Source organism: Numenius arquata, chromosome 17, assembly GCF_964106895.1.
Source record: "Numenius arquata chromosome 17, bNumArq3.hap1.1, whole genome shotgun sequence".
Lineage (NCBI taxonomy): Eukaryota > Metazoa > Chordata > Aves > Charadriiformes > Scolopacidae > Numenius > Numenius arquata.
Window position 1 is genome coordinate 8,402,341 of NC_133592.1, and position 24,362 is coordinate 8,426,702.

General features: G+C 56.0%; 1 protein-coding gene across 2 annotated transcripts; it reads right to left on the bottom strand.

Moving 5' to 3' along the window:
• Positions 1 to 1,201: 1,201 nt before the first annotated feature.
• CYGB (cytoglobin) lies at positions 1,202 to 22,352 on the bottom strand. 2 transcript variants are annotated; one of them, XM_074160258.1, is made up of 4 exons: positions 21,802 to 22,352; positions 10,825 to 11,056; positions 10,146 to 10,274; positions 1,202 to 1,722 (listed from the first exon to the last, which is right to left on the bottom strand). In XM_074160258.1, the coding sequence occupies exons 1-4, from the start codon at positions 21,942 to 21,944 to the stop codon at positions 1,666 to 1,668; spliced, it is 561 nt and encodes a 186-aa protein (XP_074016359.1). In that variant the 5' UTR covers positions 21,945 to 22,352; the 3' UTR covers positions 1,202 to 1,665. The 2 variants fall into 2 exon arrangements, with proteins under 2 accessions (XP_074016359.1, XP_074016360.1); XM_074160259.1 differs by lacking the exon at positions 1,202 to 1,722 and having other exon boundaries at positions 8,781 to 10,274; positions 21,802 to 22,336.
• Between the last annotated feature and the right edge of the window lie 2,010 nt (positions 22,353 to 24,362).

Consider the following 24,362-nt stretch of genomic DNA (forward strand, 5'->3'; position numbering starts at 1 on the left):
CTTGCCTTGCTGTCCTCCCTCCTGCCACTGCTTGGGCTGCGGGACGAGCTGCGCCCGGGCTCGGTGGGTCGGTTCTCAGCTGAGCGGAGGCTGCAGCACAGTGTTTACCTGCACAGTCGCCTGCATTCACCTTCCGAGAGGTGACCTGCCTGCCACCGGCACCGAGCCAAGCTGCATCCAGTGGCTGGGCTGGTGGGGAGAGCAGAGCTCCAGCTGTCTATGCACCACGGCCCCCCATCACCCCCCCAGGCCCTTTTAGCCGTGGAAGGGCTAAGACTTCAGCATCCCTGGCTGCAGGACCCCCAGGGAGACGGGTGCTTGGTACAGGGCAAGGGTGGACTGCCAAAACTGCTTCTTCCCAAGCACATCCTTGTCAGCATCCGCATCTCTGCTGGCACCATCCCTCCATAGGCACCCCAGCATCTGCAGGCAGCTCTCTCTGTCTTCACCTCGACCCCTCTGCCAGCCTCTGGTCCCAAAGTGGCATGGGTGGGTTTGCGTGGAGGGGAGGGACGGCCGCTGTCTCACTGACCCCTGGCCCATCCATCATCACTAGGGTTATTTTTAAATCAGGTTCCCGAAGCTGACACTGCAATTTCCAGGACCTGCTCCCTGCCTTTTGCACCTCCTCGTCACCTGCAGCACCGGTGCGGATGTCACCCCGTGCCCTGGCAGACGCGGGCCAGGGACACTCCGTGGCAAGGGACAGAAAACAGCTCAGCGGGAAGCGCCTGGGCACATCCTGGCAGTGGGCACGGGCAGGGCACGGGCAGGGCACAGGCAGGGCAGCCAGCCCCGGGCCCGGGGAACAGTGGCAGCACCACAGGACACATGAAGACGTGTCCCAAGCACCACCAAGACCTCAAAACACTTCTATAGGATGTAGGTATATATAAAATATATTGTTAAATCCTGAGTATAATCATAATTTCCTGGTAGCAGAACCCCAAATGATGCCCAGCTCTTGGCAGACAGATGAGACATGGGCTTTCTTAAGTTTTAAACAAACCAATTTACCTGCCCAAGCAGTGCTGGGCTTTTTGTCAAACCAATTTCTTCCTTCACCAAGAAACAATAGAATAAGTATTTGTAGTTATTCACTGAAATGTCTAAAGAAAGTAAATGAAAATCACATTATTGCTTAGAAAAGTATCCCCAAAACAAATCCCCCTGCTATATAAATATAAAACCACAACAATGTGGCAGAGCCTGATGATTATTTTATTTCAGGAGCTATTTGGAACATCAGCCTCAAAACTGATCAAACATGAACAACAGTGTCTGCGGGGCAGTTTTCTAAAGCTTTCCTTTAAAGCAAATATACTTCTCAATTAATAAAAAGGATTTGTAGGAAACAGCAGTAGATGTCCCATCAAAAAAGAAAAAAAAAAGGGATTTGTAATAAGCAGCACTAGACGTCCCGGCTGCGTGGGGACGGGAATCCTCCCAGCAGCAAAGCTGTTTGGTTCGGGTGACCTCGCGGTGTTCAATGCGCCGAGCAACGGGAATGTGCTTTTTGCTGGTTTATTCCCCAAAGAGAGGGGAGCGGGTGCTTGTTAGTGTGGGGGTGGCGATTGCCCCCGAGGTCCCAGGCTAATGTGCAGGGACCCAGCAGCGGGGGGGGGAAGGCGAGGGAGGCTCCTCTCTCGGGCTCGGTGCCGGGGTTCAGGTGTCCGGGAGCGCCCCGGTGCCTTCGGCGCTGCTGCCTCCGCCCGGGGGGTCCTGCAAAACCAGAGGGCAATTTGGCTGCGGGTCGTGTCCCCCACCAACCCCCCCCCCCGGATCCCGTCCCCAACCACCCCTGGGTCCCCGGCCAAGCACTTTTGGGCACCATGGGGTGAGCTCCTGCACATGGGGGAAATGTGGTTTTCCCAATCATTCCCACTCCCTTGGCTCCCGGTGGGGGGGAAGAGAAGGAGGAGCCAGCTTGCCCCCCCCCCGAGAGCCATCCTCCTCCTGGTCCTCTCCCCCATCCTCCCTCTGCCCTCAGCTCTGCTCTCTCTCAAAAATGCCTGAGAGAAGAGAAACCTGGCTGTAAATTAGCTGGGAGTTTTTTTCAATCTGAGATGTGCACTTTCCCCCCCGCCCCCCGCAGCAGCGCTGTTATTTCATCTCTTGGCTGCCAAACTCCCGGGAATTAATCCCGGCCGGCGCTGACAGCGTTTACATTCAGCGCTGCTCAGATAAACCATATCAGCCGGCGCAGCTGAAGAGGAGCCGGGCGCGGAAGGAAGGGCCGGCTCCTGCTCAGTGTCAGCCCCACCGGGGTGGGATGATATTTTCCTGTCTCTTTTTTTTTTTCCCTTTTTTTTTTTTTTCCCCTGGGGGTTTTGCTCTGAGCAAGGAGCCGCCGCGAACCCTCCATGGCTGAGGGTGGCCATGGGGTGGTTCATACAGCCAGGAGCTCCTGGCTCTTATCTCGGTGCAGATAATGGAGAAGAAGGGAGATGTCCTTCAAGCCGGTGGGAGCCTGCGAGCTCACCCAGCACACAAGGGAGGGCTTCTTCTCACCTCCAAGCTCCCGCAGGATGGGTTTTAATAGGTATTTGCACAGCACAATTATTGCATATTCTCTTTTTTAATCTCCCTCTTGCAGATGTATTTCTGCCTGTCCCTCGCAGTAGCCTCCTGGCTCTCCCCTTGGCTGTCACTGGGTGCCGGTGGGATATGGAGATAGGGTGGAGACGTGCTACCTCTGAGCCAAATCTGCATGGGGCTCGTGAAGCCGTAACTCCCCTCTCCCTCCTCTCCCCAGCCCCTAAAGCATCTCTGGGACCACCGAGGTGGTGTCTAAGAGCAGGATCTCCTCTGGCTCCCTCAAGCGAGGGTTGTCTCCTGGAAAACAGCATCCCCGGGCTGTGATGCTTGGAAACAGGGTGGGTGTAGCCCCACCATGGGCACAGGGAGGCAGGAGGGCGTAAGCCCATCACCCATGCACCTGGGCCAGTGTTTCAGCGTATGGTCAGCCTCATCCTCCCCCCCTGTCTCCTTTCCCCCCAGTGTTTGCAGAGCACTGGCGTGGCCGTGGGGTCCGGGTCACAGTGTGATCGTCACAGCCACTCCGAAGTGACGGGATCTGGGGGTAAATATTAGTATGAAGTGAAGGGCTGTGTACATATTTTCTCCCCGCAAGGTAATGCTGAAATTCCCAGCTCCTTTTCCACAAGCTGTTGGAAAACCCAGTCCTGCGTCAGCGCCCTCCGGCCACCGCTGGTTCTGGGTAGTCCCAGCCCAGCCTGCAAAGGTCTAAGAGCTTCAGGTCCCCACTGCGACCTCCCCACTGCTGAGCCCTTTGCTTGTGGTTTCCAAGTCAGTGTTTCCCATCTGGAGCACACCAGCGTGAGGGCTCTGCTGACCGTGCACTTCCCCCTGGAAGTGTATACAGGATGTGGTGGAGACTCCAAGGACGGCTTATTAATTGCATTAACAGCACCAAGTGGTTTTCCCCCCCTGAAGAAGATGCAGTGGGAGAAGACAGATTGAACCAGGCAGTTATTTCCCTCCCTACATGGGTTGGCCTTTGTTTCCCTTCTCCATGGCCATGGCTGGTTGGGCTTGCCTTGTCTAAGCTGTAGGGGAAGAAATAGGCTCCCCTCGCACGGTCACCCTGCTCCCTGTAGCTTAGGAACCCTGGAGCAGCTCAAGTGCCTGCCCACGCAAGAGCTACCCCACCATGTGCAGGGCTGGAGAACATCATCTTTGCCCTCAGCCCAACAGGATACAAGCCAACACCAGGCTCCCCAGGACCCTGGGCAGCCTCCAAGGCACTGATGTCTGCCCTCCTCCCTCTCAGACCCCACTGAGCACCCCCCCCAGCCTCAGACGGGGGTCCTAAGCTGGGATTGCTTCCCTTAACATTGTAGGTGGCCAGGTGCTGGTGTTTTCTACCACGCTGGTGGGATGAGCTTTCCCTTCCCTGAAAGCCATTTCCAACTTGTGCTGATGTACTTGGCATCAGCAGAGAGGAGCACAACAAAAAGGATTGCTTGGATTTCTTTTCCAAGACTTGCATCCCGAGGAAATGGGGCCTATGGGACTGTAACATGCCTCTGTCTGTCTGTGTCCATCCGCCCTCTGCCAACAACTTGGGAAAGGTTGGCCAGCATCAACCAAATTTGACAGAGGTCTCGAGTGCATCACGGGCCTGTTTTGCAAAAGAGGGAGCTGGAAAGACCCACAGAGGGAAACCACAGCATGACCCAACCGTGCTGGGACCCGTCCCACTCCAACATGATTCAGCCGCAGCGTGAGGCACAGGAGGAGCCGCGTGGGACAGAGCCACGGAAAACTTGGCTGCTTCTGCTCAGGGAGATGTTTGTTATTTTTAAAGGCTGGGAACTATCTCACAGACCTTGGAGGTCATGGTTGCTCTATCTTGTGGCCATCATCACCACCGGTTTCATGTCCAGCTCTGCCCCGCTGCCTCCTGCAGCGGAGAGGAGCCTTCATCTCAGCGCCTGCCCAGATTCGTGTGCCATGGAGGCTGTGAATCAGCCTTAGGATGCCTGTTAAGGAGAGTCCTGGGCTGATCCCATACAGGTCATCCTCCCTGTGTGCATTTTGGGCTGGTGAAGACACGGGAACAGTTCCTGATTCAGGGAAAGCCCCTGGAGGTTGGCACAATGTACCTGGAAGCCAAGGAAAGAACCTGGAGGAGGAGCAGACCTTCCCCTTCTCACTTGAGCCCGTCAGTAAAAGGCTCATCTCCTCCCTTTGCTGCTGCTTTCCAGCCACAAAGCTCCCTCCCCAGTACCCCAGAGCGAACAGGACCTCACAAACCCATCTGGCCCCAGGACAGCCCCCCACAGACCCCCCCTGCCTCGCAGCCACCCCACCACAAAGAAACCAAGAGGAGCTGGAGGGGTTTGATCGATTTATCCACTGAAGATACAAGTTTCGGTTTAATAACACCATTCTGTCCGGTTACAAACATACTAAAAACCTACAAAAAGAAAAACAAGTTACACCCATCGTACACGGAACGGCATGTATAAAACCAGCACGGAAGCGCCGAGAAACACGTACATGAACAGTATCCGCAGCAGTAACAGGAAAGACACGGAGTTACATCAGACCACGCCGGCTCATGTCTGTGGGTCATGGTGGGACTGGTTAAGACATACTAACAATTAGAGACAGCTTTAGCTACGGAAAATAATTAGCGTGGCAGTCTGTTAAATAGGTCAGACCCAGGCAGGTAGTTTTATCCCTCCCTTTCTGTACGGTGGCCCAAGGTTAGCTCCTGGGTTTCCCTTCCACCCGTCCATCCGGCATGGCCGGCGCTGGCCCCGAGCAGTCCTCGCACCAACATCGGCGCACCAGGGCGGCTTCCCCACGGCAAGGGACAGGGAAGGCTGAGCTCTGGCGCCAGGGGCCAGCCAGCCCGAATCTGGTCCCCACTGAAGTCACTGGGCACTTCACCAAAAAGCAGGGAGAGGCTGGGATCCCCTTTACTGGGGAAAACTGGAGCAAACTGGCAGAGATGCAAGAGGAGTCCCCAGGGGCTCACCTGCCTCAGGGGTTTGTCTCGCCATAAGAGAAGACAAAGGTGGTGGCACAAGGTCCTTGGGGGTTCCTTGCCTGAGTGGCTCTGGTGGCGCTGGGGTGTCTCTCTGGCTGGCCAGGTGTATATGGATCTAGACCATAAGCGTTGGCCACAGGGAGGGGAGGGACAAGGGGACAGGATCTGTATCCCATCCCAACCTAACACTTCCCATCCCCTCCAGCACTGAGCTCCCTCTGACCAAACGCAGCATTGAACTCGGGGTGGGGGGCACACAAGCCGGTTGATGTGAGTGGTGTCCCCAGAGAGAGCCAGGACGAGGTGCGCGGGGGGGACCCTGCCCCAGGGATGCCAAATCCCCCCCTCACTCACCATTCACCTGCTGCTTGCAGGGGACATAAGGACATTCCCACCCGGGTCACGGGTCCGAGCCCAGCCCTGGTGCTCATGCAGAGGCACTGACTGAGCCAGGGGCTGGATCCTGCACTGGTTCTGGGAGGGCAGCTCCCAGTTGGGCTTGGCTGGCTTGCACGGGGGTGGCCACAATGGCATGGGCACCAGAGAGGAGCAGAGCGAGGAGGAGCAGCCCTGCAGCATCCCTGGGGCAGGCGAATGGGCCTGAGGGACATGGGGGTGTCCCCCCCCAAGGACAGGGTAGAGACCAGCCGGTCCCATGGCCTGAGCCCCCAGCTTCTTCCTCCTGAATTTTGGGGGGATCACTTTGCAAGTGGGTCCCTACTTGCCACTGCCAGGGAGAGTGAAGCCGAGCCCGAAGCAGGAACGGGCAGCACCCTCATCTCAGCCCAGGAGTGCCGGGAGGAGAAATGTGTCCCAGTAGCAGGAGCTGAAGCAAAGGAGGAATAATGGGGGACAAGGGGATCCCCAGGCGGCTGCGGTGGGTTTCGGGGGGGTAACAGGGAGCAGCTGTGCTTTCATGTGCACCAGAGAGCCATGCTCAGAGCCAGGACCCGGCCTCCCTTTCTGCGCTTCCACACGGCATTTATCAGCCCTGTCACTCTGGAATGGTATTTTTTCCTTTTTCTGTTCCTTTTCATCTCTCCCCAGACGAGATTTTACCCCGATTTAAGCAATGCCTGCTCTGCTGCGGGCGGCGAAGAGGGGGCGTTCACTTTATCTCCATCTCTTTCCCCCCACGAGCTCTGCCCCGGCCGCCCTCCCTGCTTCATTTTACTTCCTACAGAGCTGGTAAAAATAAACATGTTTTCGTTTGCATATATTCGACTGGCCTGCAATTTGGCTGATGGGGGGGGAGCTCCTCAAGGGACGGCAGCTGCACGCATCTGGATTCGCTTTAGAAAAATGTGCCTGGAAAAAAAACCAAAAAACCCCGAGCCCAGCATACACACGCATGGGTGCACAAGGTCACGGGCCAGTTTTTTCTAGGGATGCAAAAAAAAGAAGAAGAAACCAAGCCCTGTTGAAAGGGGAGGTGAGGGGACACCAAAGCCAAGGCACTCGGGTGGATCAGGCATGAGCACGAGGCCTTTGCAGCCACCCCAAGATCACTTCCCTGGTGATTGCGACCAAGCCCAATTTTGGTTGTGGGAAGGGAGAAAAAGGGTTTGCACTGGAAAGTAAGAATTCCCACCTGGAGAATATTAACCTCAAAGGTTAATGCGTGAACTTTGTCTAAAGACGAAACATCCCTGTACGGAAACATCCCTGCCCCAGCATCCGCAGAGCATGGGGAGTACATGAACTCATTGAAAATATGCGCTGCTGGCCCCGAGCTTTTGGCAGAAATGGGTGAAGATCATGAGAGTCCCGTGATGTACCCCAAAAAAAAAAAAAAAAAATTTAAGAAAATCTAACAGTCTTGCTCCGAGCGATCACTCTCCAGCCTCGCACTGGAGCAAAGTCAATGACTGGACAAGTCTTTTCCCATCTGCATGGACCTAATCCTGGCACCGGCCAGCAGCCGATGTCTGAGAGATGCCTCCACCAACGGCGCAAGGGAGAGGAGCTGCTTCACCATTCGGAAGCATCAGCTGCTGGCACCTTCACGGGTGCAGGCTGGTGGGGGTGAATTCTGGGGGTGCTGACCCTAAGTGACAGCCCACCCCATCAGTGAAGCAGCATCACTTGTCACCCTGTGCCTGTCCTTTCCTTTTATAAACCCCTTGCCTTGCACACTGCCCTGCCAAGGACCGTGCCCTGAGCAGTTCTTTCCACCCAACCCTCTGTGTACACCCAGGACATGCCATTGCTCCTCTCCACCTATTTTACTGCAGGACATAGGGAGGAAAGAACTGCAAGGCCAGAGAGTGGCTGTAGTGGCATTAGTGGTGCCCTCGGGCTATTTTGGGACTATCCAGGAGTCTGCAGGAAGGTGAAGGAGTTCTGGGAAACACAGTCAAGAGGTTTAGAGCCCTCCCCAGATCCTGGGCACTGGGTGATGGCACAAACTGCAGGCTGCATCTAATCAAGCCCAGATGAACAGGAAAAGACACATCCCCTGCTGCCACTTTCAACAGTCATCCCCAGGGTCACTGCCCAAGCATGGGCTGTGCCAGCCTCTTGGCATGAGCGACGGAAGGAGCAGGGCTGGGGTTTGCCCCTCCATACAGGCTTCCACAGATCCTGAACAGAAACCTGCTGTTACAGCCAGCAGAGCAGAGGGAAAAACCCCACTGAGAGCTTTTCTGGGAGCAGGCACCCAGTGCTGGCCACCCTGACAGTGCCAGGGCTGGGGAGCCCCTGGGCATGGAAGCAAGACACCAGAAACAGGAAAAAAAAAAATCCTATTCCCTGGGGATGATTAAAAGCAGAGATGAACTGGCTGCGGGTGAGCGAAGCAGGAGTTTCTGGCTGGCTGCTCCGGAGGAGGGAGGTCAGCCCCAAGGAGAGTTACTGGTGCCCCAGTGTCCCCATGCGGAAGAGGGGATGTCCCCAGGGCAGCCGTGGGGATCCCAGCCAGGACCGTGGGCTCGCTGCCTGTCAAGCCGACATTCAGGATGGGAGCTGGTCTCCCCTGGAAAGCTGCCAGCTCCCGAGGGCAGGAGTGGAGTGAGGCCAGAGGAAATCTCACAAGGGAACCCCTTCTCCTACTTCAATAGGTAACATCGCCATTAACATCAGAGCTTTAAAAATAACAGAGACATTTTGGGAAACACTGGCTGGCGAGGATGCCAAAGCTTCCTAGCACACCTGATGCTTCATCCTCAATCCTTTGGGAATCAGTCCCCGGAGCATCCTATAAATCCAAACAGATGTGTGCAGGAGGCAATGGGGCTGCTCCTCCTCCCTTTTTTTTTTTCGTAACCAAAGGGGAAACTGAGGCAGCAAAGCCAAGCAGACTCACCCACAGCTTCAGGAGGAGTTGGTGTTGGAGGCAAGATGAGTGCTGCGAGGCCCGCAGCCACCTCTCGTTTTTGGGGGGGAGGGCCCTTTGCCAGGCACAGGTGGGAGTGCTGCCAGACCCCGAGGAAGGACACAGCTCCTGCATGGGATGGTTGCTACCAGGCACTTTATTTGAAGGAGCCCAGTTTCACCAAGAGGGCAGGAAAATGCTCTATGTAACAAGGTTATTTAGTAAATTTAACAGAGCAGGGACCTTTCTTCACACCCAGGAATCCCTCCTGCTACGTCTACTTTGTCTTTCCCCCTCCTGATCACAGCCTGAACCCCTCTTCCCCCCGAGTGGGGCAGAGCCACCCCAGCCCTGCTGCTGGACGGACAGACCTACGCACACAGGCTCCCAGGGCAATGGCACAACGTGTGCCACCCATCCCCATCCTCCTGCCCGTCCCTGCTGTCCAGGGGAGCTGAAGGGAGGCGGGTGGGCTCACCAGCTCCCTGCATCTGGCACAGGGATCCCACCTACACGCCCTACTCCGAGCCACGGGGGAGGCAGCCCAAGGGCATTCCCGCTCCTTTCTCAGTTTCTAAGGCTGGAGGAGAAATCTCTCCCACCAGCCCCAAGAGGGTTTGCAACAGCCAGCCAAGGAGAGGGACTGGGGATGGTAGGAGAGGCGAGGGGTGCTGCTGGCCCATGGTGGAGGGTGATGGACAGCTGAGAGCGGCTCTGGCCGCAGCCATCAGCCCTGCCACCCTGCCAGGTGAGCAGAGAAAGTGCAAAGCAAAGCGTTTTCGGTGCCAGCCGGCAGTCTCTGTAAGCATCGTGCCCCCAAAAGTGAGGAGCCAGGTTTACCCGGGGGCTTCACATGGAAAATGGGGGCCATGTCATTCATCAGTGAACAGGGCTGCACGTCTCTGCTGCGCAGCAGAGCCTGTGCAAGGGACTTTGAGACGGCACAAGCGAGGTGCAGGATTTGGGGGGTGGTGATGGACAGGCCAGGACAGTAAGATGGAGCCAACAACCAACGCTCTCCACTCGTGCTCTGCATCCCCTTCCAGCGTCCCCTGCAACTGCTTCACCCCGACCCACCCACGCCCTTTGTGGTTCTATTTATTTGGCTTGTTTAGATTGTTTTTAAACCCCGTGGAGATCAAATTGTGACTTGGCAGCTAACAGAGCTGGCCCTACCGGGCTCCCCAGACTGAGCGAAGATCTTGAGAAGAGACCAGAGTGAAGTCCTGGGGTGAGCGAAGCCCTCCCTGCCCTTTGCCCGGCCCCGCTGGCCGCTCACAGGGTGGCGGTGGGGTACTGCGCCCAGCCCACCTCCTTGTACGCCGCCGTCACGTGGGTGTAGATGAGGGTCTTCATCTTGGTCCAGGCACTGTGCGCCTCCGGGGTGAAGTCGTTGGCGTATTCCTCAGCGATGACCTCCAGCATGACACCAGTGAGTTTCTGGAGGGAGGCAGACAGCAAGGGGTTAATAATCTCCAAGGAGCGACTAACAGCAAATTTAGCTTTTTCCTCAGAAATCTCAATTTAATGCTGTGGTTGAATTCTGGGAATGACAACCCTTTTCAGGACAGGCAGACATTTAGGAGGCTAGGGAACACCCCAGGGAGCAGACAAGCTGGGGGAAGATGAGACCCAGCATGATGTGGTTCAAGGATCTCCCTAATTTGTGCACCTCACATTATTTAGTCCCTTCTTCCATGCTTGATTTCTAAAAGAAGGGACATGCGGCCACAGCCATGTCAGAGGGGCTGCAGGAAGATGTGTTCCTCTGGGCAGGGCGAGGTACTTGATGCTCCAGGGTTGGCTGCGTTTGGGAACGGTGGTCTGCATGGGACAGTATTGCTTTGGGACACTCTGGCCACATGGGGAGCAACCCCCACAACCAGCCAACCTTCTCCAGCTGAGGACAGGCAGCACCCACTCACCACACTCCCTAATTTCTACAGCATCCCAGAGATTCTTATTATGTTTTTTTGCTCCCATCCTTTACCTTAAAGTAGATGGGCTCCACTTTGTGCTTGAGGGCGTGGGCCTTGCCCACCAGGGCCAGGACAGAGGACACCTTTTCGGAGTCATTGAGGTTCTCCACCACAGTGTTAATGGCAGTCATGACCCGCCGAGCATGCTTACGCAGTTGCAAGCTCCTCTCCATCTCCAGCGGGTCCTCCATGTGCTTGAACTGGCTGAAGTACTGCTTGGCCGACGGGAAGTTGACAAAAAACCTTCAAGAAGGAACAGACACAAAATATCATCAGGAGGCTGAGAGGTTAAAGCAAAGCACGGAGTGATGAAGATGCTGGAAACCACCCCCTTGCACCCAACACAGCCAGGGCTGGTTTTCTCATTGAGTTCCCTGGTATCTGTGGCATTCAGCAGCCTGAAAATCATCAGGTTAATGCCTTTTTCTCCAGCCTTCCCCACCTGCTGCCGGGACATTGCAGCTGGATATTCATCTACAAACCAGAGGCAAGACTTGAGTTCTTGAGACTCCACCCAGGCGTGCCAGACACTGTACACATGCCCACATACATCAAAACACTGTGTCCTGTCTCAGAGAGCTGGACATGAGCATGAAAACCTCTCTCTATCCCACGCAGCCTCTCCCTGCCCCTCTTCTCCAGCCCCATGGGCTTTATTCCTTCATTACCACCCAAAAGAATCTCCCCCTGCCCAAGCTGCCCCTGACTTTTACAGATCAACCCCAATAGAATCTCCAGCAAGGTCACAGCCTTGAGCTCATCTGTGCCAGGACCCGTGTCCCCCAGCAGGAGGATGCCCCAAACACCCAGCCAGCCGCTCTGAAGGGCTGAGAACTCTCTTTTCTGTGGAATTAAATCAACCCCAATGAAATGCAGCTGAAGCAAATGAAGCTGCGGTCGCAGCTGACATGCAGAGCTCCCTGGGGAGTGGGAGGGCTGGAAGGGGTTTGAAGGGCACAAGGTGATGAGGTGCATGTCTGGGGCCACCAATACCAGCACCATCCATGCCAGCACCACAGCCAGTCAGTCTCAGCAGCTGGGGCTCATACTCAAGCCGTGTTAACCATCCCCTTCTACCCGATTTACTCAGAGAAAACCACATCGGCATTCGCTCCCCCCTTTCACCCAGGTCCCTCCCTCCGAGAGGGCTCTCCCTGCCTCCTCCAGGGCCTCCCTTCACCTGGACTAGTGAAGGATGCTCTAGAGGTGGCAGACGGCTCCCAGGGCTGTCCTCCATCATCCTGTGCTCCGGACAGACTGCCTCCTCCCCTCTGCCAGGCTGCTGTAACCCTCTCCCCAAACACCATCCCAAACCACGTGAACCCATCCCACCCCTTTTCCCAACTATCCCTACCTCCCTCCAGGGCCAGGTGGGATCCTCTTCCCCACTCCACTAATAAGCACAATATTGAGGACCAGGCTCATTTACCACTTCATTATCCTCCTTTTTCCCCCTCCCTTCCTTCCTTCCCCCGCTCCCTTGGCTTGTGAAACTCAGGGGCATTGCCAAGGAAGTGGCATGAAGCAGCGCCTGGAGTGCACCACCGCTTCTGTCGCTTCCCCGAGGCATCTGGGATTCATCAGGCAGCCTGAAATAGGTTTTGGAGGTGTGAAGAGTGTGCAGCGGAAAGGGTGGAGGAGGAAGGAAGGTGGAAGGGGAGACAAGGTGTTGCTTTTAAAACCTGGAGGGGACCCGTGACAAAACTCCTCTTGTTATTGTGCAGCCTTCCCCCTTCCCCCCCCCACCTCCAGCAAAGCTCCTCCTGACACATCTGGTCCCTGTCAGGAGAAATAATTTCCAGGCCCGGCTGCCTCCAGCTCCTGTCATCAGAGATGCCCAGTCCATACCTTTCAGCTCGGAGCTGTCGGAGAGGTGGTCAGGGATGGACACCGGTCCCCTGGCTAAGGACGGAGCCAGCTGGGGCCACACACATAGCACTGTTCCCAGGATTAAAGACTTCCACCCTGAGCACTTCTCAACAGAAGGACAAACGTTCCTCTCTTCTAATGGGACCATTTTTTTCCATCTGGCCCCAACATCCTTCTCCCCCTCTCCCATCTCTCTCCATCTCTGGGTAAGCTGCTGCAGTCCCTCATCCCACAGCTCCAGCAGCTTCCAGGTATTGACAGTGAACACCCCATCAAGGTTAGAGCCAAGGGTTTTGCCATCCCTGTTAGTGGATCTTTTCTCCCTCATCTCCCGGCTCCAGCAGGCATCCCCCCAGGCACTGGGAGCAGGGAGTGCTGCTGGAAGTGGGACCTGCTGCCCACAGACCCAAGTGCAGCGGATGGAGGCTGCCAGCCGGTCAGTGCGTGTCCAGGCTCTGAATCCCAAACCATCGGAAGTTCCCTGAAAAGCCCTATTTGATCTCAGCTCAAGGGCATGATACTGTGAAAACCCAGGGAATGAACTGAGAAAAATTCCTGGTTGAATCCAGGCTCTTCCAGCAGAAGAGGTACAGCAAGGGGTGATCGACCCCTGCATTCCCAGGAATCGCAGCATCCCACACACACCCAAGAAAAGGACCAGAAGGAGCCACTGGGGCCAATGCCCTTCAGGAGAAGCAGAGGCTTCACGCCTCTCCCGTGGCATCACCTCCACCTCTCTGCTGCTTTCAGTTGGCTATGCCAGGGGCAAAGATCGTTTAAACCCCCAAAAATCCCCAACCTGGGTGAGACCAGGCCAGTGAAGGATCCAAATCCTTGGTTTCTAACTTTTGCCCTCTTGGCAGACCCTCAAGGTGATGTCCTTGTGGGAGCTGAGCCCAGCAGCTTTCCTAAGGGACCTGCAAGAGGGACAGCAGTGGTTGCTGGAGGGATGTAAAACCAGCAAAACCCTGGCTAATGTGCTCAGCGCCATGAGCTGCCTGCTTTCGTTGATGGAGAACTGAAACAGGGGAGCCCAAACCATCTCTGCCTCAAGTTGAAAAGCAAATCCGTGGCCAGGCAGAGACCTGCAGCCGCCTTTCCTTGGCCAGTGCCTCTCTGAGGGCTGAACAGCAGGCGCCTGCGGCAAGAACTTCTGGCCTGGAGCAAATATTTGAGCTGTCGAACCAAGAAAAAAAGAGGGAAAGAGGCTCGCTCAGCGGTGATTGTGAATAAACAGAGAAGATTGATTTAATACAAAGGTTAAATATAACCAGAGGAAAGGAGGAACAAAAGAAAAAAAAAGAGGAAGAAATAAAATAACTCAAACAATAGCGAATTAGAAGAGGTGTCAGTTGGGGTTTTTCCATCTACAGAACATTTTTTGAGAGTTCAAACATCTCAGGCTCCGGAATTTTGTTGGCTCATTATGTGTGTGCGCTTTGCGCTCTTTTTCTTCATCAGAGTCATTAAAAAGATGATATTTACCATTGCATATCACACAAAATGATGATGGATAGAAACCAGATGCCTGCATACCGATCTCATTAAATTTCTTTTTAAACGATTCCATTCTGCACCCGCTAATTTGTACTCTGCGAGCTACATCTGGACCCAACTGACAGGATGTCAGGATTGCTTTTCCTCTCTCTTTTGCCCTTTTAACAACTTTAAGGACACAACCATTCCCAGTAGCAGAGCCAAAGGAAATAATTAAGGTGCAAAACCACTGCAGTCACTGGGAACCTGGTTTCTGTTCAGGAGGAGAGACACCACTTCTCCTCCCGTCTCCCCACCTCTCCCCAGACCCAGCAGAGCAAGCCCCACACAGAAGAAATCTTCAAGCCCATCCATCCCCTTTCTTTCCCACCTGGAAAAAGAAAGAAAGATGCTTTTTGGTCCCCCTGAGCACCAAAACTCTTGATGCTTCACTTACCCTGTTGGCAAATTGGGGGGAAAAAATACCAGCAAACCCTCAAAGCTGCTGGGGGGCTTCACCTGAACCCCCAACCAGCACTTGTAGACTTTTTTTTTTTTGCTAGATTTTCCTACCAATGCGTCCATGTTTTCTCTCGCCTCATCCCTCTATATGGGAGAAACTCAGCCTGGAGTCTCTTCGTGTCCCTTTTCAAACCTCTCCTCCCAGCTCCTTTCTGCTCGGGTGCCTACAGAGCAGCTGATAATGGGTAGGCAGGTGGTGTGTGGTGCTGCTATTCATTATGCCAAGGGCTGTCTCACCGCTTCGCCTGCACCTTCTCCCTGCTCCTCCTGGCCACCTGTAGCCCATCATCCTATTTTCAGGCTGGGGCAGGGGTGCCGGGTGCTGCCTGTGTTCACAGCTCCCAGCCCAAGGTGAAAAAGGTCTGGGCCATGTCAATGCCACCGCCAAGCGAGACAGAAAGGCAAATCTAACTGGAGTGAGAAGAGGACGGTGTCCCCACAGCACAGCTCTGCCCAGGTCCTCTCTCCGGGGGCTCACAGACCGGTGGAGAAGGTGGTAGGCAGCATCTCCAGCTCTGGTGTGGGAAGGCTGGAGGGAAAAGGGCCAAGCCCCCCATTCACACACTGATGCTAAATTCAACTCCTTCTACAGCTGAGGGAGAAGAGGTGTAGCTGGCCTTCCTCCAGGTGAAGCCCACATCCTGCTGCAAATCCTCGGGAGCAGACTCCAGCACGATGCTGAGCAGTGCTGGGAGGCTGTAACGCCCCAGGCACTGCAGAGCCCCAGGGCAGAGGGACCAGGACACCCCAGTGAGGCCAGGAGGGGGACCAGCAGCAAAGATGCAGCCAAATACATTTGGGCACAAGCTAGCAACTCCCGGGGGCACGTCCTGCTCGCTCGTGTGTGCACAGCTTACACCTCTGAGTCATCATTGCTGTTGTCTTCCCCCACCATGGATGTGGATTCAGCCCAAAGCCTCTTGGCCGCGTAGGTGAACCTTTAGGCTGTGGGTAAGGACAGCTTTCATCAGATGAATGAATTAACACTGCAAAGTGGCTTTCCCACACGCCTCTGATTTCCCATGGCCCTTGCAATCCCTTTCGCTCAGTGCCTTCATCCACAGCATCATCCTCCACACGTGTGTCCCTGCCCCTCTCTGCTGCCAAACTGCTGTCCCTGCCTGAGTCCCTGCCCGCTGGGTGCAGGCAGCACGCAGGGACAGCCGCGTTAGCCCCTTCCACCCCAACACCAGCATCTTCCCTTGACCAGGCACCCTCCCTACAGCTCTGCTGAGTGGGCTCAGCATGGCCCAGCAGGGTCCATGGGCATCAGGAAAGGATGCTAAAATGTGAGACTTGCCTCCAAGGCAGACGCACACTGAGGATGGAGCTTGCTGGAGCCCGGCTGTGTGTCCCCGACTGCCAGGCACAGTGGAGGGGTTTGGAGGCAGAAAACAACCTCCAACCAGGTGGAGGTGGGGTAACCCAGAGTCACAAGGACGTGGTGCCTGTGCTGGTGCCCGCCATCCATCCAGCAAAATCGGAAATCCGCCATTTGCTGGCGTCCACCAACACCTCTCCCTCTCCAACACACGATTTCCAGCCGCCCCGGCTCAGTGTTACGGGTGGCTCTGCCGGCCGCTCGCCCCCGGCACTGGGCTCCGGCAGGATTGCCAGGCAGCCAGCACTCCCCGTTCCCTGGCCGGGCTCGGCGCCTGCCAGCCCACCGAGGGCTGTCCTGACATTTCCCTGCCGTTAATGAGCACTGAAACTCCACAGACGGGCGCTTGCCGAGCCGCGTTCGGAGCTACAGCCCCACTCCGCTGCAGCAGCCTCATTAACAGAGGCAATTAGCAGAGTGGAGACTTGGCCCTCGCCTCCTGCTCTGGGGGAGGGATTTTCAGGGCTGGTACCAACACATCCAGGATGTCCTCAGCCACAGCCAGAGAAACCATCTGGGGACAGCCTTCGACCTCCCCTGTGCCTTTGCTTCCCTCGGCCAGGGATGTCCTTGCAGGTCTCAGGGTGTCGAGAGGGACCTTTCTAGCTCGCGAGGGATGCAAGGGCAGCCCTGGGACAGCGGATATGGGAAAGGCTCTTCTCGGGTCACCCTGAGAACTGCTGGCAGTCCCAAGGCTGAGGCTGGTGCAGGATGTGCCAAGGGGATCCCTGCGCAGCTGCCTTGGCCATAAAGCAGCCGAAAGGGCTGGTTCCAGGTGCTGTGAACGGAGAGAAAATGCCGTAAGAAAAGGGGCCGTTTCTAGACAGAGCTTGTTAAACCCGCACTCGCCCCCTTCTCTGCTCGTGGAGGGGGCTGTTGTTTTGGAAAATGTCCCTTGTGCATGTCCTTGTCAGCACAGCAGAGCCCTGCTGCTCTTGGTTTCTCCTCCTCTCCAGAAAAACATCTCTCCAGCTTGACCACAATGATTCACGAGCGTGTGACAAGCCATGGGACAGGGCCGTCCCCACACAGAAGGTCGGTCTTTTCATTGGGCCCCATTCAAAGTGAAATATGGCAACAGGGGGATCTTTCTGAGCAGCTTTGCTCTGAAATTTGCCTTTTGGCAGCCCCTTCCCTATGGACACCTCCGTGAAAAACATTGGCTCTGGGGGTAGGTGCAAAATCATTTCTTTAAATGCCATTTTTGGGTGGATTCAACCCATTATTTTTAGGTTCAGCTGGGAAAAAAAAAAAAAAAAGGGTTCTCTGCTTTGCCAGACTCATTACTCAGGCTCTTTGCTATTTTAACCTAAAACTTACAATAACGTCTGGCATCCAAGGAGTGCTTTTGTATTTCAAAGCTCTCTGCAAACTGTCTGAATCCAGGTGTGTTAGCTCAGACTAAGCAGCTGCCGAAATCCGGGTGCCTGACTCTGCGTTGGCAACCCTTTCGCTTCCCCTCCTACACCTCCTGAGAGGGAAAGAGCACATCAGGAGTGATGGAGAAGGTAAGAAATTTGGGAATTTGGAAAGCTGATGGGTCTGGAGATGGAGGCAACGGTGATGGAGAAACCCAGCGGCCGTGGCACAGCCTGCGGTGGCCGTGGCAGGTTGCATTGCCTGTGCCTGGCACAGCATTAACGTTTGGTGAGGATTTGCCTGGGAGCTAATAGAAATTATCCCTGGGTTTTTTTCCCTGATGGGATCTGTAAAGTTTTGTAGTTCCACATCCGTGCGTGTGTGTGGGTGTGGGAGCGAAGGCATGTGACGGTGGGGACAGGCTGCGGTTTTAGCCCTGGCGTCCCAGGCTTAGTCGGGGTCTGCAAAGGAGTGATGTCCCCGACCCCCCGCTGATGCTCACCCCTCTTTCCCTGAGTGCTTTGGGGCCCTGTGTGCCACAGAGGGTGGGCAGCGGGAAGGGCCGAGCCCCCCTGGAGTACTGGCACCCCCCCAGCACGGTCTCGGAGAGTGGTATATTGGCAATAAACCATTGTGAGGGTGTTGGAGAAAGGGGGATGCTTGGGGAGAGATGGCTAATTAGTGAGGGCTAATGCAGATGCCAGAGCTGCTGAAGGCTGCCCTGGTCCCCCCGCACGCCTGGGCTCCTCGGCTGGGAGCGCTCTAGTGAGGCGTGATTTTCAAAAAGGACCGATTCCTAAATTGCAGATGGGGAAACTGAGGCACAGCAGCGAGCCCAGCGACACGGGGAGGCTACGGGTGAGCTGCAGCCCGGTTACCCAAGTTGTGCTGGACAATGTGCCCGCTTGGGAGACACCCGGATGAAACACACAGCCCCAAATGTGCAGGTCGAGGGTCCAGCTCCAGCTCCAGCTCCAGCAAGGGTTAAGGTGGCCGCTGTGAGATGGAGCCCCCAGAGGCCCCCGAGCTCTGGAGGAGGAAGATGAGTGTGGCGAGGAGACTGTGCTTCCTCCGGTGCGAGGCTCCCCCACCGAGGAAATTGTCAATTAGCGACATAGTTTTAACCGCACAGCGCAGATTCCCATGATCCGGTGGCTGCTCAGCCAGAAGTCCCCATTATTCGTGTTTATGTCCCCTGGGGGCCCGGAGGCCCTGCGAGATCAGGACCCCACTGCGCTGCTGGCAGGGATTTACTATGGCTTCAAGCACCAGCAGCAGCCAGGAGGGCTGGGAACCTGATGTCCAGCTCTGTGCCTCAGTTTCCCCATCTGCAAAGCACAGAAAGGCTGGGGGTGCAGGAGGAGGTGGCAGGGCAGGGGCTGTAGGAGGGGCAGAGAGAGTTGGACTGAGCTCTTGTGGGACGCCAGCGCTGCAGCCCTCCCAATCGCTGCCTTTTGGGTGGCCATCGCTGTCTCTGCCTTCGGGGCACAGAATTGGGCCCCAGATTCACTTCAACCCTTTTTGTCCAGACCTGCTGCAAGCCCCCAGCCCTTCCCACATGGGAAAAAGTCATTCCCTGCCCTCAGCAGCTCCGAAGGGATGGAGCAGGATGGAGCAGGCAAGCACGGAGACCCTCTGCCATCAGACACAGGCACTCCCCAGTTGCAAACCTGACAACAGAAACGTGGCTGCAGATTTTCCCCAATTTTACTGGTCAGCAGCACAGCAGGGTTGCACAGAAGTGGGGCTCACAGCCGTGTATCCCCTTTCCCTCTCCCCAGCCACCCTTGTCCACACCACTTTCTGCCTCAGTTTCCCCAGCAGGGCGATGAGCAGCACCAGCCCCGTACCAGTAAAGCTGGGATGCTGGCAAAAGCGTGCTGGGCAGGTCAGCTTGCACCGCGCCGGCGGCCGCCCGCCGCCCCCTCCCCATCCTCGACCTCTGGAGCTGCTGAATCATGTCTTGGGAAGCAGCTGCCGCCTGCCCGCGCCGCCCGGGCTCCCGGCGGCCTCCACGCATGACCCACTTCTCCCGGCGGCTGATGCCAGCTGGGAAACGCAGCCGGGAGAGTGGCGGCCACCGGTGCTCCCAACCCCATCCAGGGCTGCCCTGCTTTCTCCAGCTTCCCCCGGGAGCTCAGGGTGAGCTCGTCGGAGCTCACAGGGGGAGACGGTCTCGGGGCAGCAGCACAAAGCCCTCGCTTTGGGGTTTACTGCTGGGGGGGACAGCCCAGCCACCTGAGCCACGGCACAGGGATGGAGGTGGATGGTAGCTCTCCTGAATTTCACCTTCATCCCTGGAGACACGCACCAAAAGTCCAGACCTCACTTGAAGCATCCCAGGGAAGCTCTGGCGGAGGGAGAGGGTGGTGGGTTTGGCTAGCATGTGCCAGGGCACATGGCATGGCCAAGCATGCAAAGGCTCCCAAGGAGCCCAGGGTCACCTCAGGTGCAGGCTCAGTCCTGCCCTGTTGGGACAGTGGAGGGAAACCCCTCGCTGCACTGCCACAACTCTCCCTGGAAAAAAACAAAAACTGGACCAGAAACTTCTACTGGGAAAGTTTGAATCGGGACCAGAGCTTGGCCACATGGTCCCTGCTGCCACAACTTGCTGTCCCTTGTCCCCTGCCTGGCTCCAAGCCCCACAACTGCACACAGGGACACCAAAAAGCAATATGCTGCCCTGGGTGAATCCCCCACGACATTGCCACAAGTCCCTTGGCTCTGGCTGTGGGCACTCGGCCACCCTCCCTGTGCTCGTGGGCAGGGGGCACCCGGCTGTGCTTGCAGATGGGACCATGGCATGACCTGGGTGCTGGACAATGACCTAGCTGTGCTCGGCTGCTGGCCAAGCCCTGTGCCAAAGCTCATGGGAGGGGAATTTTGCATCCCCCAGACCTCTGCCACCCAGCCCAGGTGGGTTTGGTGTCCCCAGCCATGGGGCTGTCACACCTCCCGGCCACCCTGGTTGGCTATATGGCTGTGAGGGAGCGGGCTCAGCCATCAGCTGGCTCCGAGAGAAGGAAATATTTGAGAAGGAGGCACAGAGGGGACTCAAATGTCATTTTGGATTCTCTGTGCAGGGGTCTTGCTAGGAAAATCCCGTTGCAGCGCTGGCAGCGAGCCTAGAGGGGAACCGGCTCCGCTCACCGGCACGTCCGGAGAGCCTCTGCTCTCCGCAGATTCCATGGAATCGGGCCATTAGCTCTCAGCCTCTTGGAAAACTTTTGGATGATTATTAATAAACAGCGCATCCATCCAAGGGGTTCTCCAAGCACCCGCAGTCCCCTTATGCAGGAGCAAAAGGGGAAGGACACATCTCAGCCTCCCGTCTCCTGCCGGCGTGCCTGGGGCTGGGTCCTGAGCAGGGAGAGCCCTGTGTTGCTGGTCCCCGGGATGGGTGGTGGGAGTTTGTCTCTCCCGAGAGCATCTTTGCCATTTGTCAACAGGTCAGTGCGGGCACCTCGCTTGCCCCTCTCCTTGCCTTGCCCTGCCCGTCCTCCCCCTCTTAAATAAGAGAAATGGCCTGCTGGTGCTGCACCCCACTGGTACCCCAAACTCCCGGTGTCCGTGGGACCCCATTGGATTCCTGCTCGGCGCTTTCCCTGGGTACCCGGACACGGGTACCAGACCACGCAAGAAAATCCACCCACCTCTGCTCCCCACCTCAGGAGCATCTCCCCCATTTTGCTTTCAGGCGCAGACACGGGGCTGCCCATCTCCCCCACGCAGCCCCACGCCATCAGGCGATGCTCCGCACCCCACTCCCGGGGCGGCTGGGTGCCGTCCCCCCTCTCCACTGCCCCCCTCTCCTGCCTGTGCCCCCCACACCTCCCCTTCCGCCGCCAACTTCAGCGCTCTCCTTCCCGCCGACGCTGCCGCCGGAGGGACAGATGGTGCCCTCGGAGACACACCTGCTTGGGTTTTATCTTGGCTCCCAACTTGCATTATTTCACCCGCCAGCCTGCGACGTACCGATGCCATCCACACGCAGCTAACTGGGGGGGGGGGGGGTATGTTTAAAAAAAATACCCCCCAACCCACCCGAGCCCGGTGAGTGAAGCCCGGCAATGCTCTCCCCCCGCCTCCACGGCCCCCCCGGCTCCGTCCGCGGGCTAAGGTGACCTTTGCGAGGGACGCAGCTTCCCCCAAAGTCCCCGGCAAGGCTCCCCCCGCTCCCCCCACCCGGCTCAAAGGTGTGGAAATCAGAGGAGTGCTGTGAAACCCTCCCTGCTCCCAAGCAGCGAATACACCCAGCCAGCTCCCCACTCGCTGTCATTCATCTCAGTTCAGTTATATATATTGTTCTGCCTCTTTCTCAGCTATAAAGAGCTTTAGTTGGATTTGCTGCTTCCTTTTTTTTGTTTGTTTTTTTAAATACCTGATGAGTATGGAGACCCCAACGTCCTCGCAGTTTGCATATACTCTGCTCCATGTCTCTTGAATAACCTTTTTTTCTGCGTCTGAAATCTCTTCACTTCTTTCCCATCTCTCAATCTCCATTTCTCCCTGGACTTTCTCCATGAAAAACAGCCGGCACGATCCTCCGGGAAGCCAGGAGGAGATAAAGAGAGATGTGTGTGAGCGGGTATATCCTGCGAGAAGAGACAAGGTGTTTGCTCAGCGGCCGTGCGGGTGCTGGCAGCTCTGCCGACGTGTGGATGTATATGTGTGTGTGTGCGAGCGCGGCTGCCTGTCGGCGTGTTTATATATGTAATTTAAAAAAATATCCCGGAGGTATGATGCATGCGATTAGATTTCAGATCTCCTAGTGCTGTCCATGGCTGTAGTTAGCTTCAGCTCGGCTTGGATGTGTGTGGCTGACTGATGGGGAACTGCCTAAAAGTAAAATATTCAAAGGCATTGCAAGACCAGCCTCTTTACCAACGTGTGAACGTGAGCTCACTTTCTCCTTCTCTCCTCCTCTCTCCCACTCCTCCCTCCTTCCCTTTTTTTTTTCTCCCCGAAAGGGAGGGATGAGGGAGATGTTCTGGGCAACATCAGGACAGTGCTGGGAGAGGGGGGGAGGTAAGGCTGGAAGTTTTTTTTTTCAGCCCTTGTAAACAGCTCAGAGGAAAATCAGAATCCAAAGTGCCGAGTTAAAGTTATCCCAACCGCTGGCTGTGCCGAGCTCTGCCTCGGCTCTCCCCCTTGCACTCCCCTATTTTGTGTTTTGAAGGACAGACCCTCGCTTGCCTCTGATTCTTGGGCTGCACGGAGAGTTGGGGCAAGAGGGGAGTGTGAGGTACCCCCACCCACCAGCATCTCTCTGCCACCCAAAGAGGTCATACTTTGTCCCATGGGGACTTTTTAAACGATGATAATTTGCTCTCCCTTCTTGTGGCAGGACCCAATTGTAAAGGTATCCAGAGTTAAGGCACTCACGAAATGAATACATTATTGTTGTTCTGTGATTGCATCGCCCCTGGTAGCGCCTTGGCAGGGACAAGGAGTGCAGGAACACCTCCACGCCAGGCTTCCCGCTGCCTTCGTGTGTGTGCTTTTGGGTTGTTTTTTACCCAAATGCCATTTCCAGCTCCCTGACAATCCGGCATATTAAACCCGCAGCACAGTCCATTTGCACAGAGAGAAGGAAAATACTACAGAGACTTGTAATAACCGACAATCCCCCAGAGGGGGATCAGAGACAAGAGAAGCAGCCTGGTGTGCACAGCCGCTTCCCGCACCCTGGCAGGGAAGACAAACAGACAGACGGACGGATGGACGGGCTGAGGGTGCAGCTCTGACAACCCGGGCAGGCAGGGGCTGGGGGGCAGCTGAGCCCCTTTGGGGGCTGGAGCTTTGTTATTGCAGATCTGCCGAGGCAAAAAAAGCTGTGTTTCTCCTCAAAACCAGCCTCAGTGAACAGCAGCCAGACCCACGGTGTCAGCAAATTTGCTCTTGCAGATTTAACGAGAGCTGGTGGAGAGGACGCTGCCCACCCCCACTGTGGGTCCCCCACCCAATTTGTGGTGGGATAGGCCAGGAATCCCATGCATCCGGGAACCCCTGGGCTCAGGGACACAAACCCCATCTCACCTGGGAGCTGCCAAACCCACCAGAGTGCAAACACAGCAGCGTGGCCAACCCTGCCCAGCCGGAGGTCGGGCATCATTCAGGTCCCCAATAACACCACCACCGGCTTCCAAATCATCAGATTTTCACCAGCCAGCTTAAAGTTTGGAGTTTTCCTGCTGTCCATTAGCCACTGGGATTAGCACCCGTGAGCCTGAGCTCAAATATTAACTACAACGTCCCCAGGTGGCCACCCGGCAGCAGAGAAACCCCTCTGGACCCAGGATGTCACAGCCAAGCCTATCGCCCTCCCTTAAAAACACAGAGGAGAAAGTGCTGAGCTTAGACCCAGCTTAAAACTAGAGCAAAACTGCAATGCAGCGCTAGCGCTTTCAAAAAGGGCAAAAAAACCTTAAATTCTGACAAGTATGAAAGCTTGGGCGATAATCATCGGTTAGGTTATTACTTGCTCTGTGTTTAAAGAAGAGGATTCTTTGAAGTTTTCATACCTTGTGCATTGGTTAATGCTGGGCTCAGAGCCAGGTACCTGGTTATGTGGTGAGCTTGGATGCAGCGGGAGCTTTGCCTCTCTCCCTGGCACCGGGAGTTGAAAGGTCTTGGCTCAAGAATCTCCATTTAGAAATCCTAGAATATTAGAAAATATTAGAAAAGTAAGTGAGAAATGCCCCAGCCTTTTCAAGGATTCTGCCTCCCCTCTTTGGGGACACCACATCTGGCCCTGGCAGCAGCCCAGCCCCGTTCCCACGTGCCATCCCGCTCTGCAAACAGGAGATGGTGAGCGAAGCGGCGGCGATGCTCCGCTGCCTTGGAATCCCAAACGAACCCCAACAGCCCTGAACTTCCGTGTCTCATCCCAGATGTGGGACATAAATCAGGGGCAGGAGCGCAGGCTCACACTGTCACGCA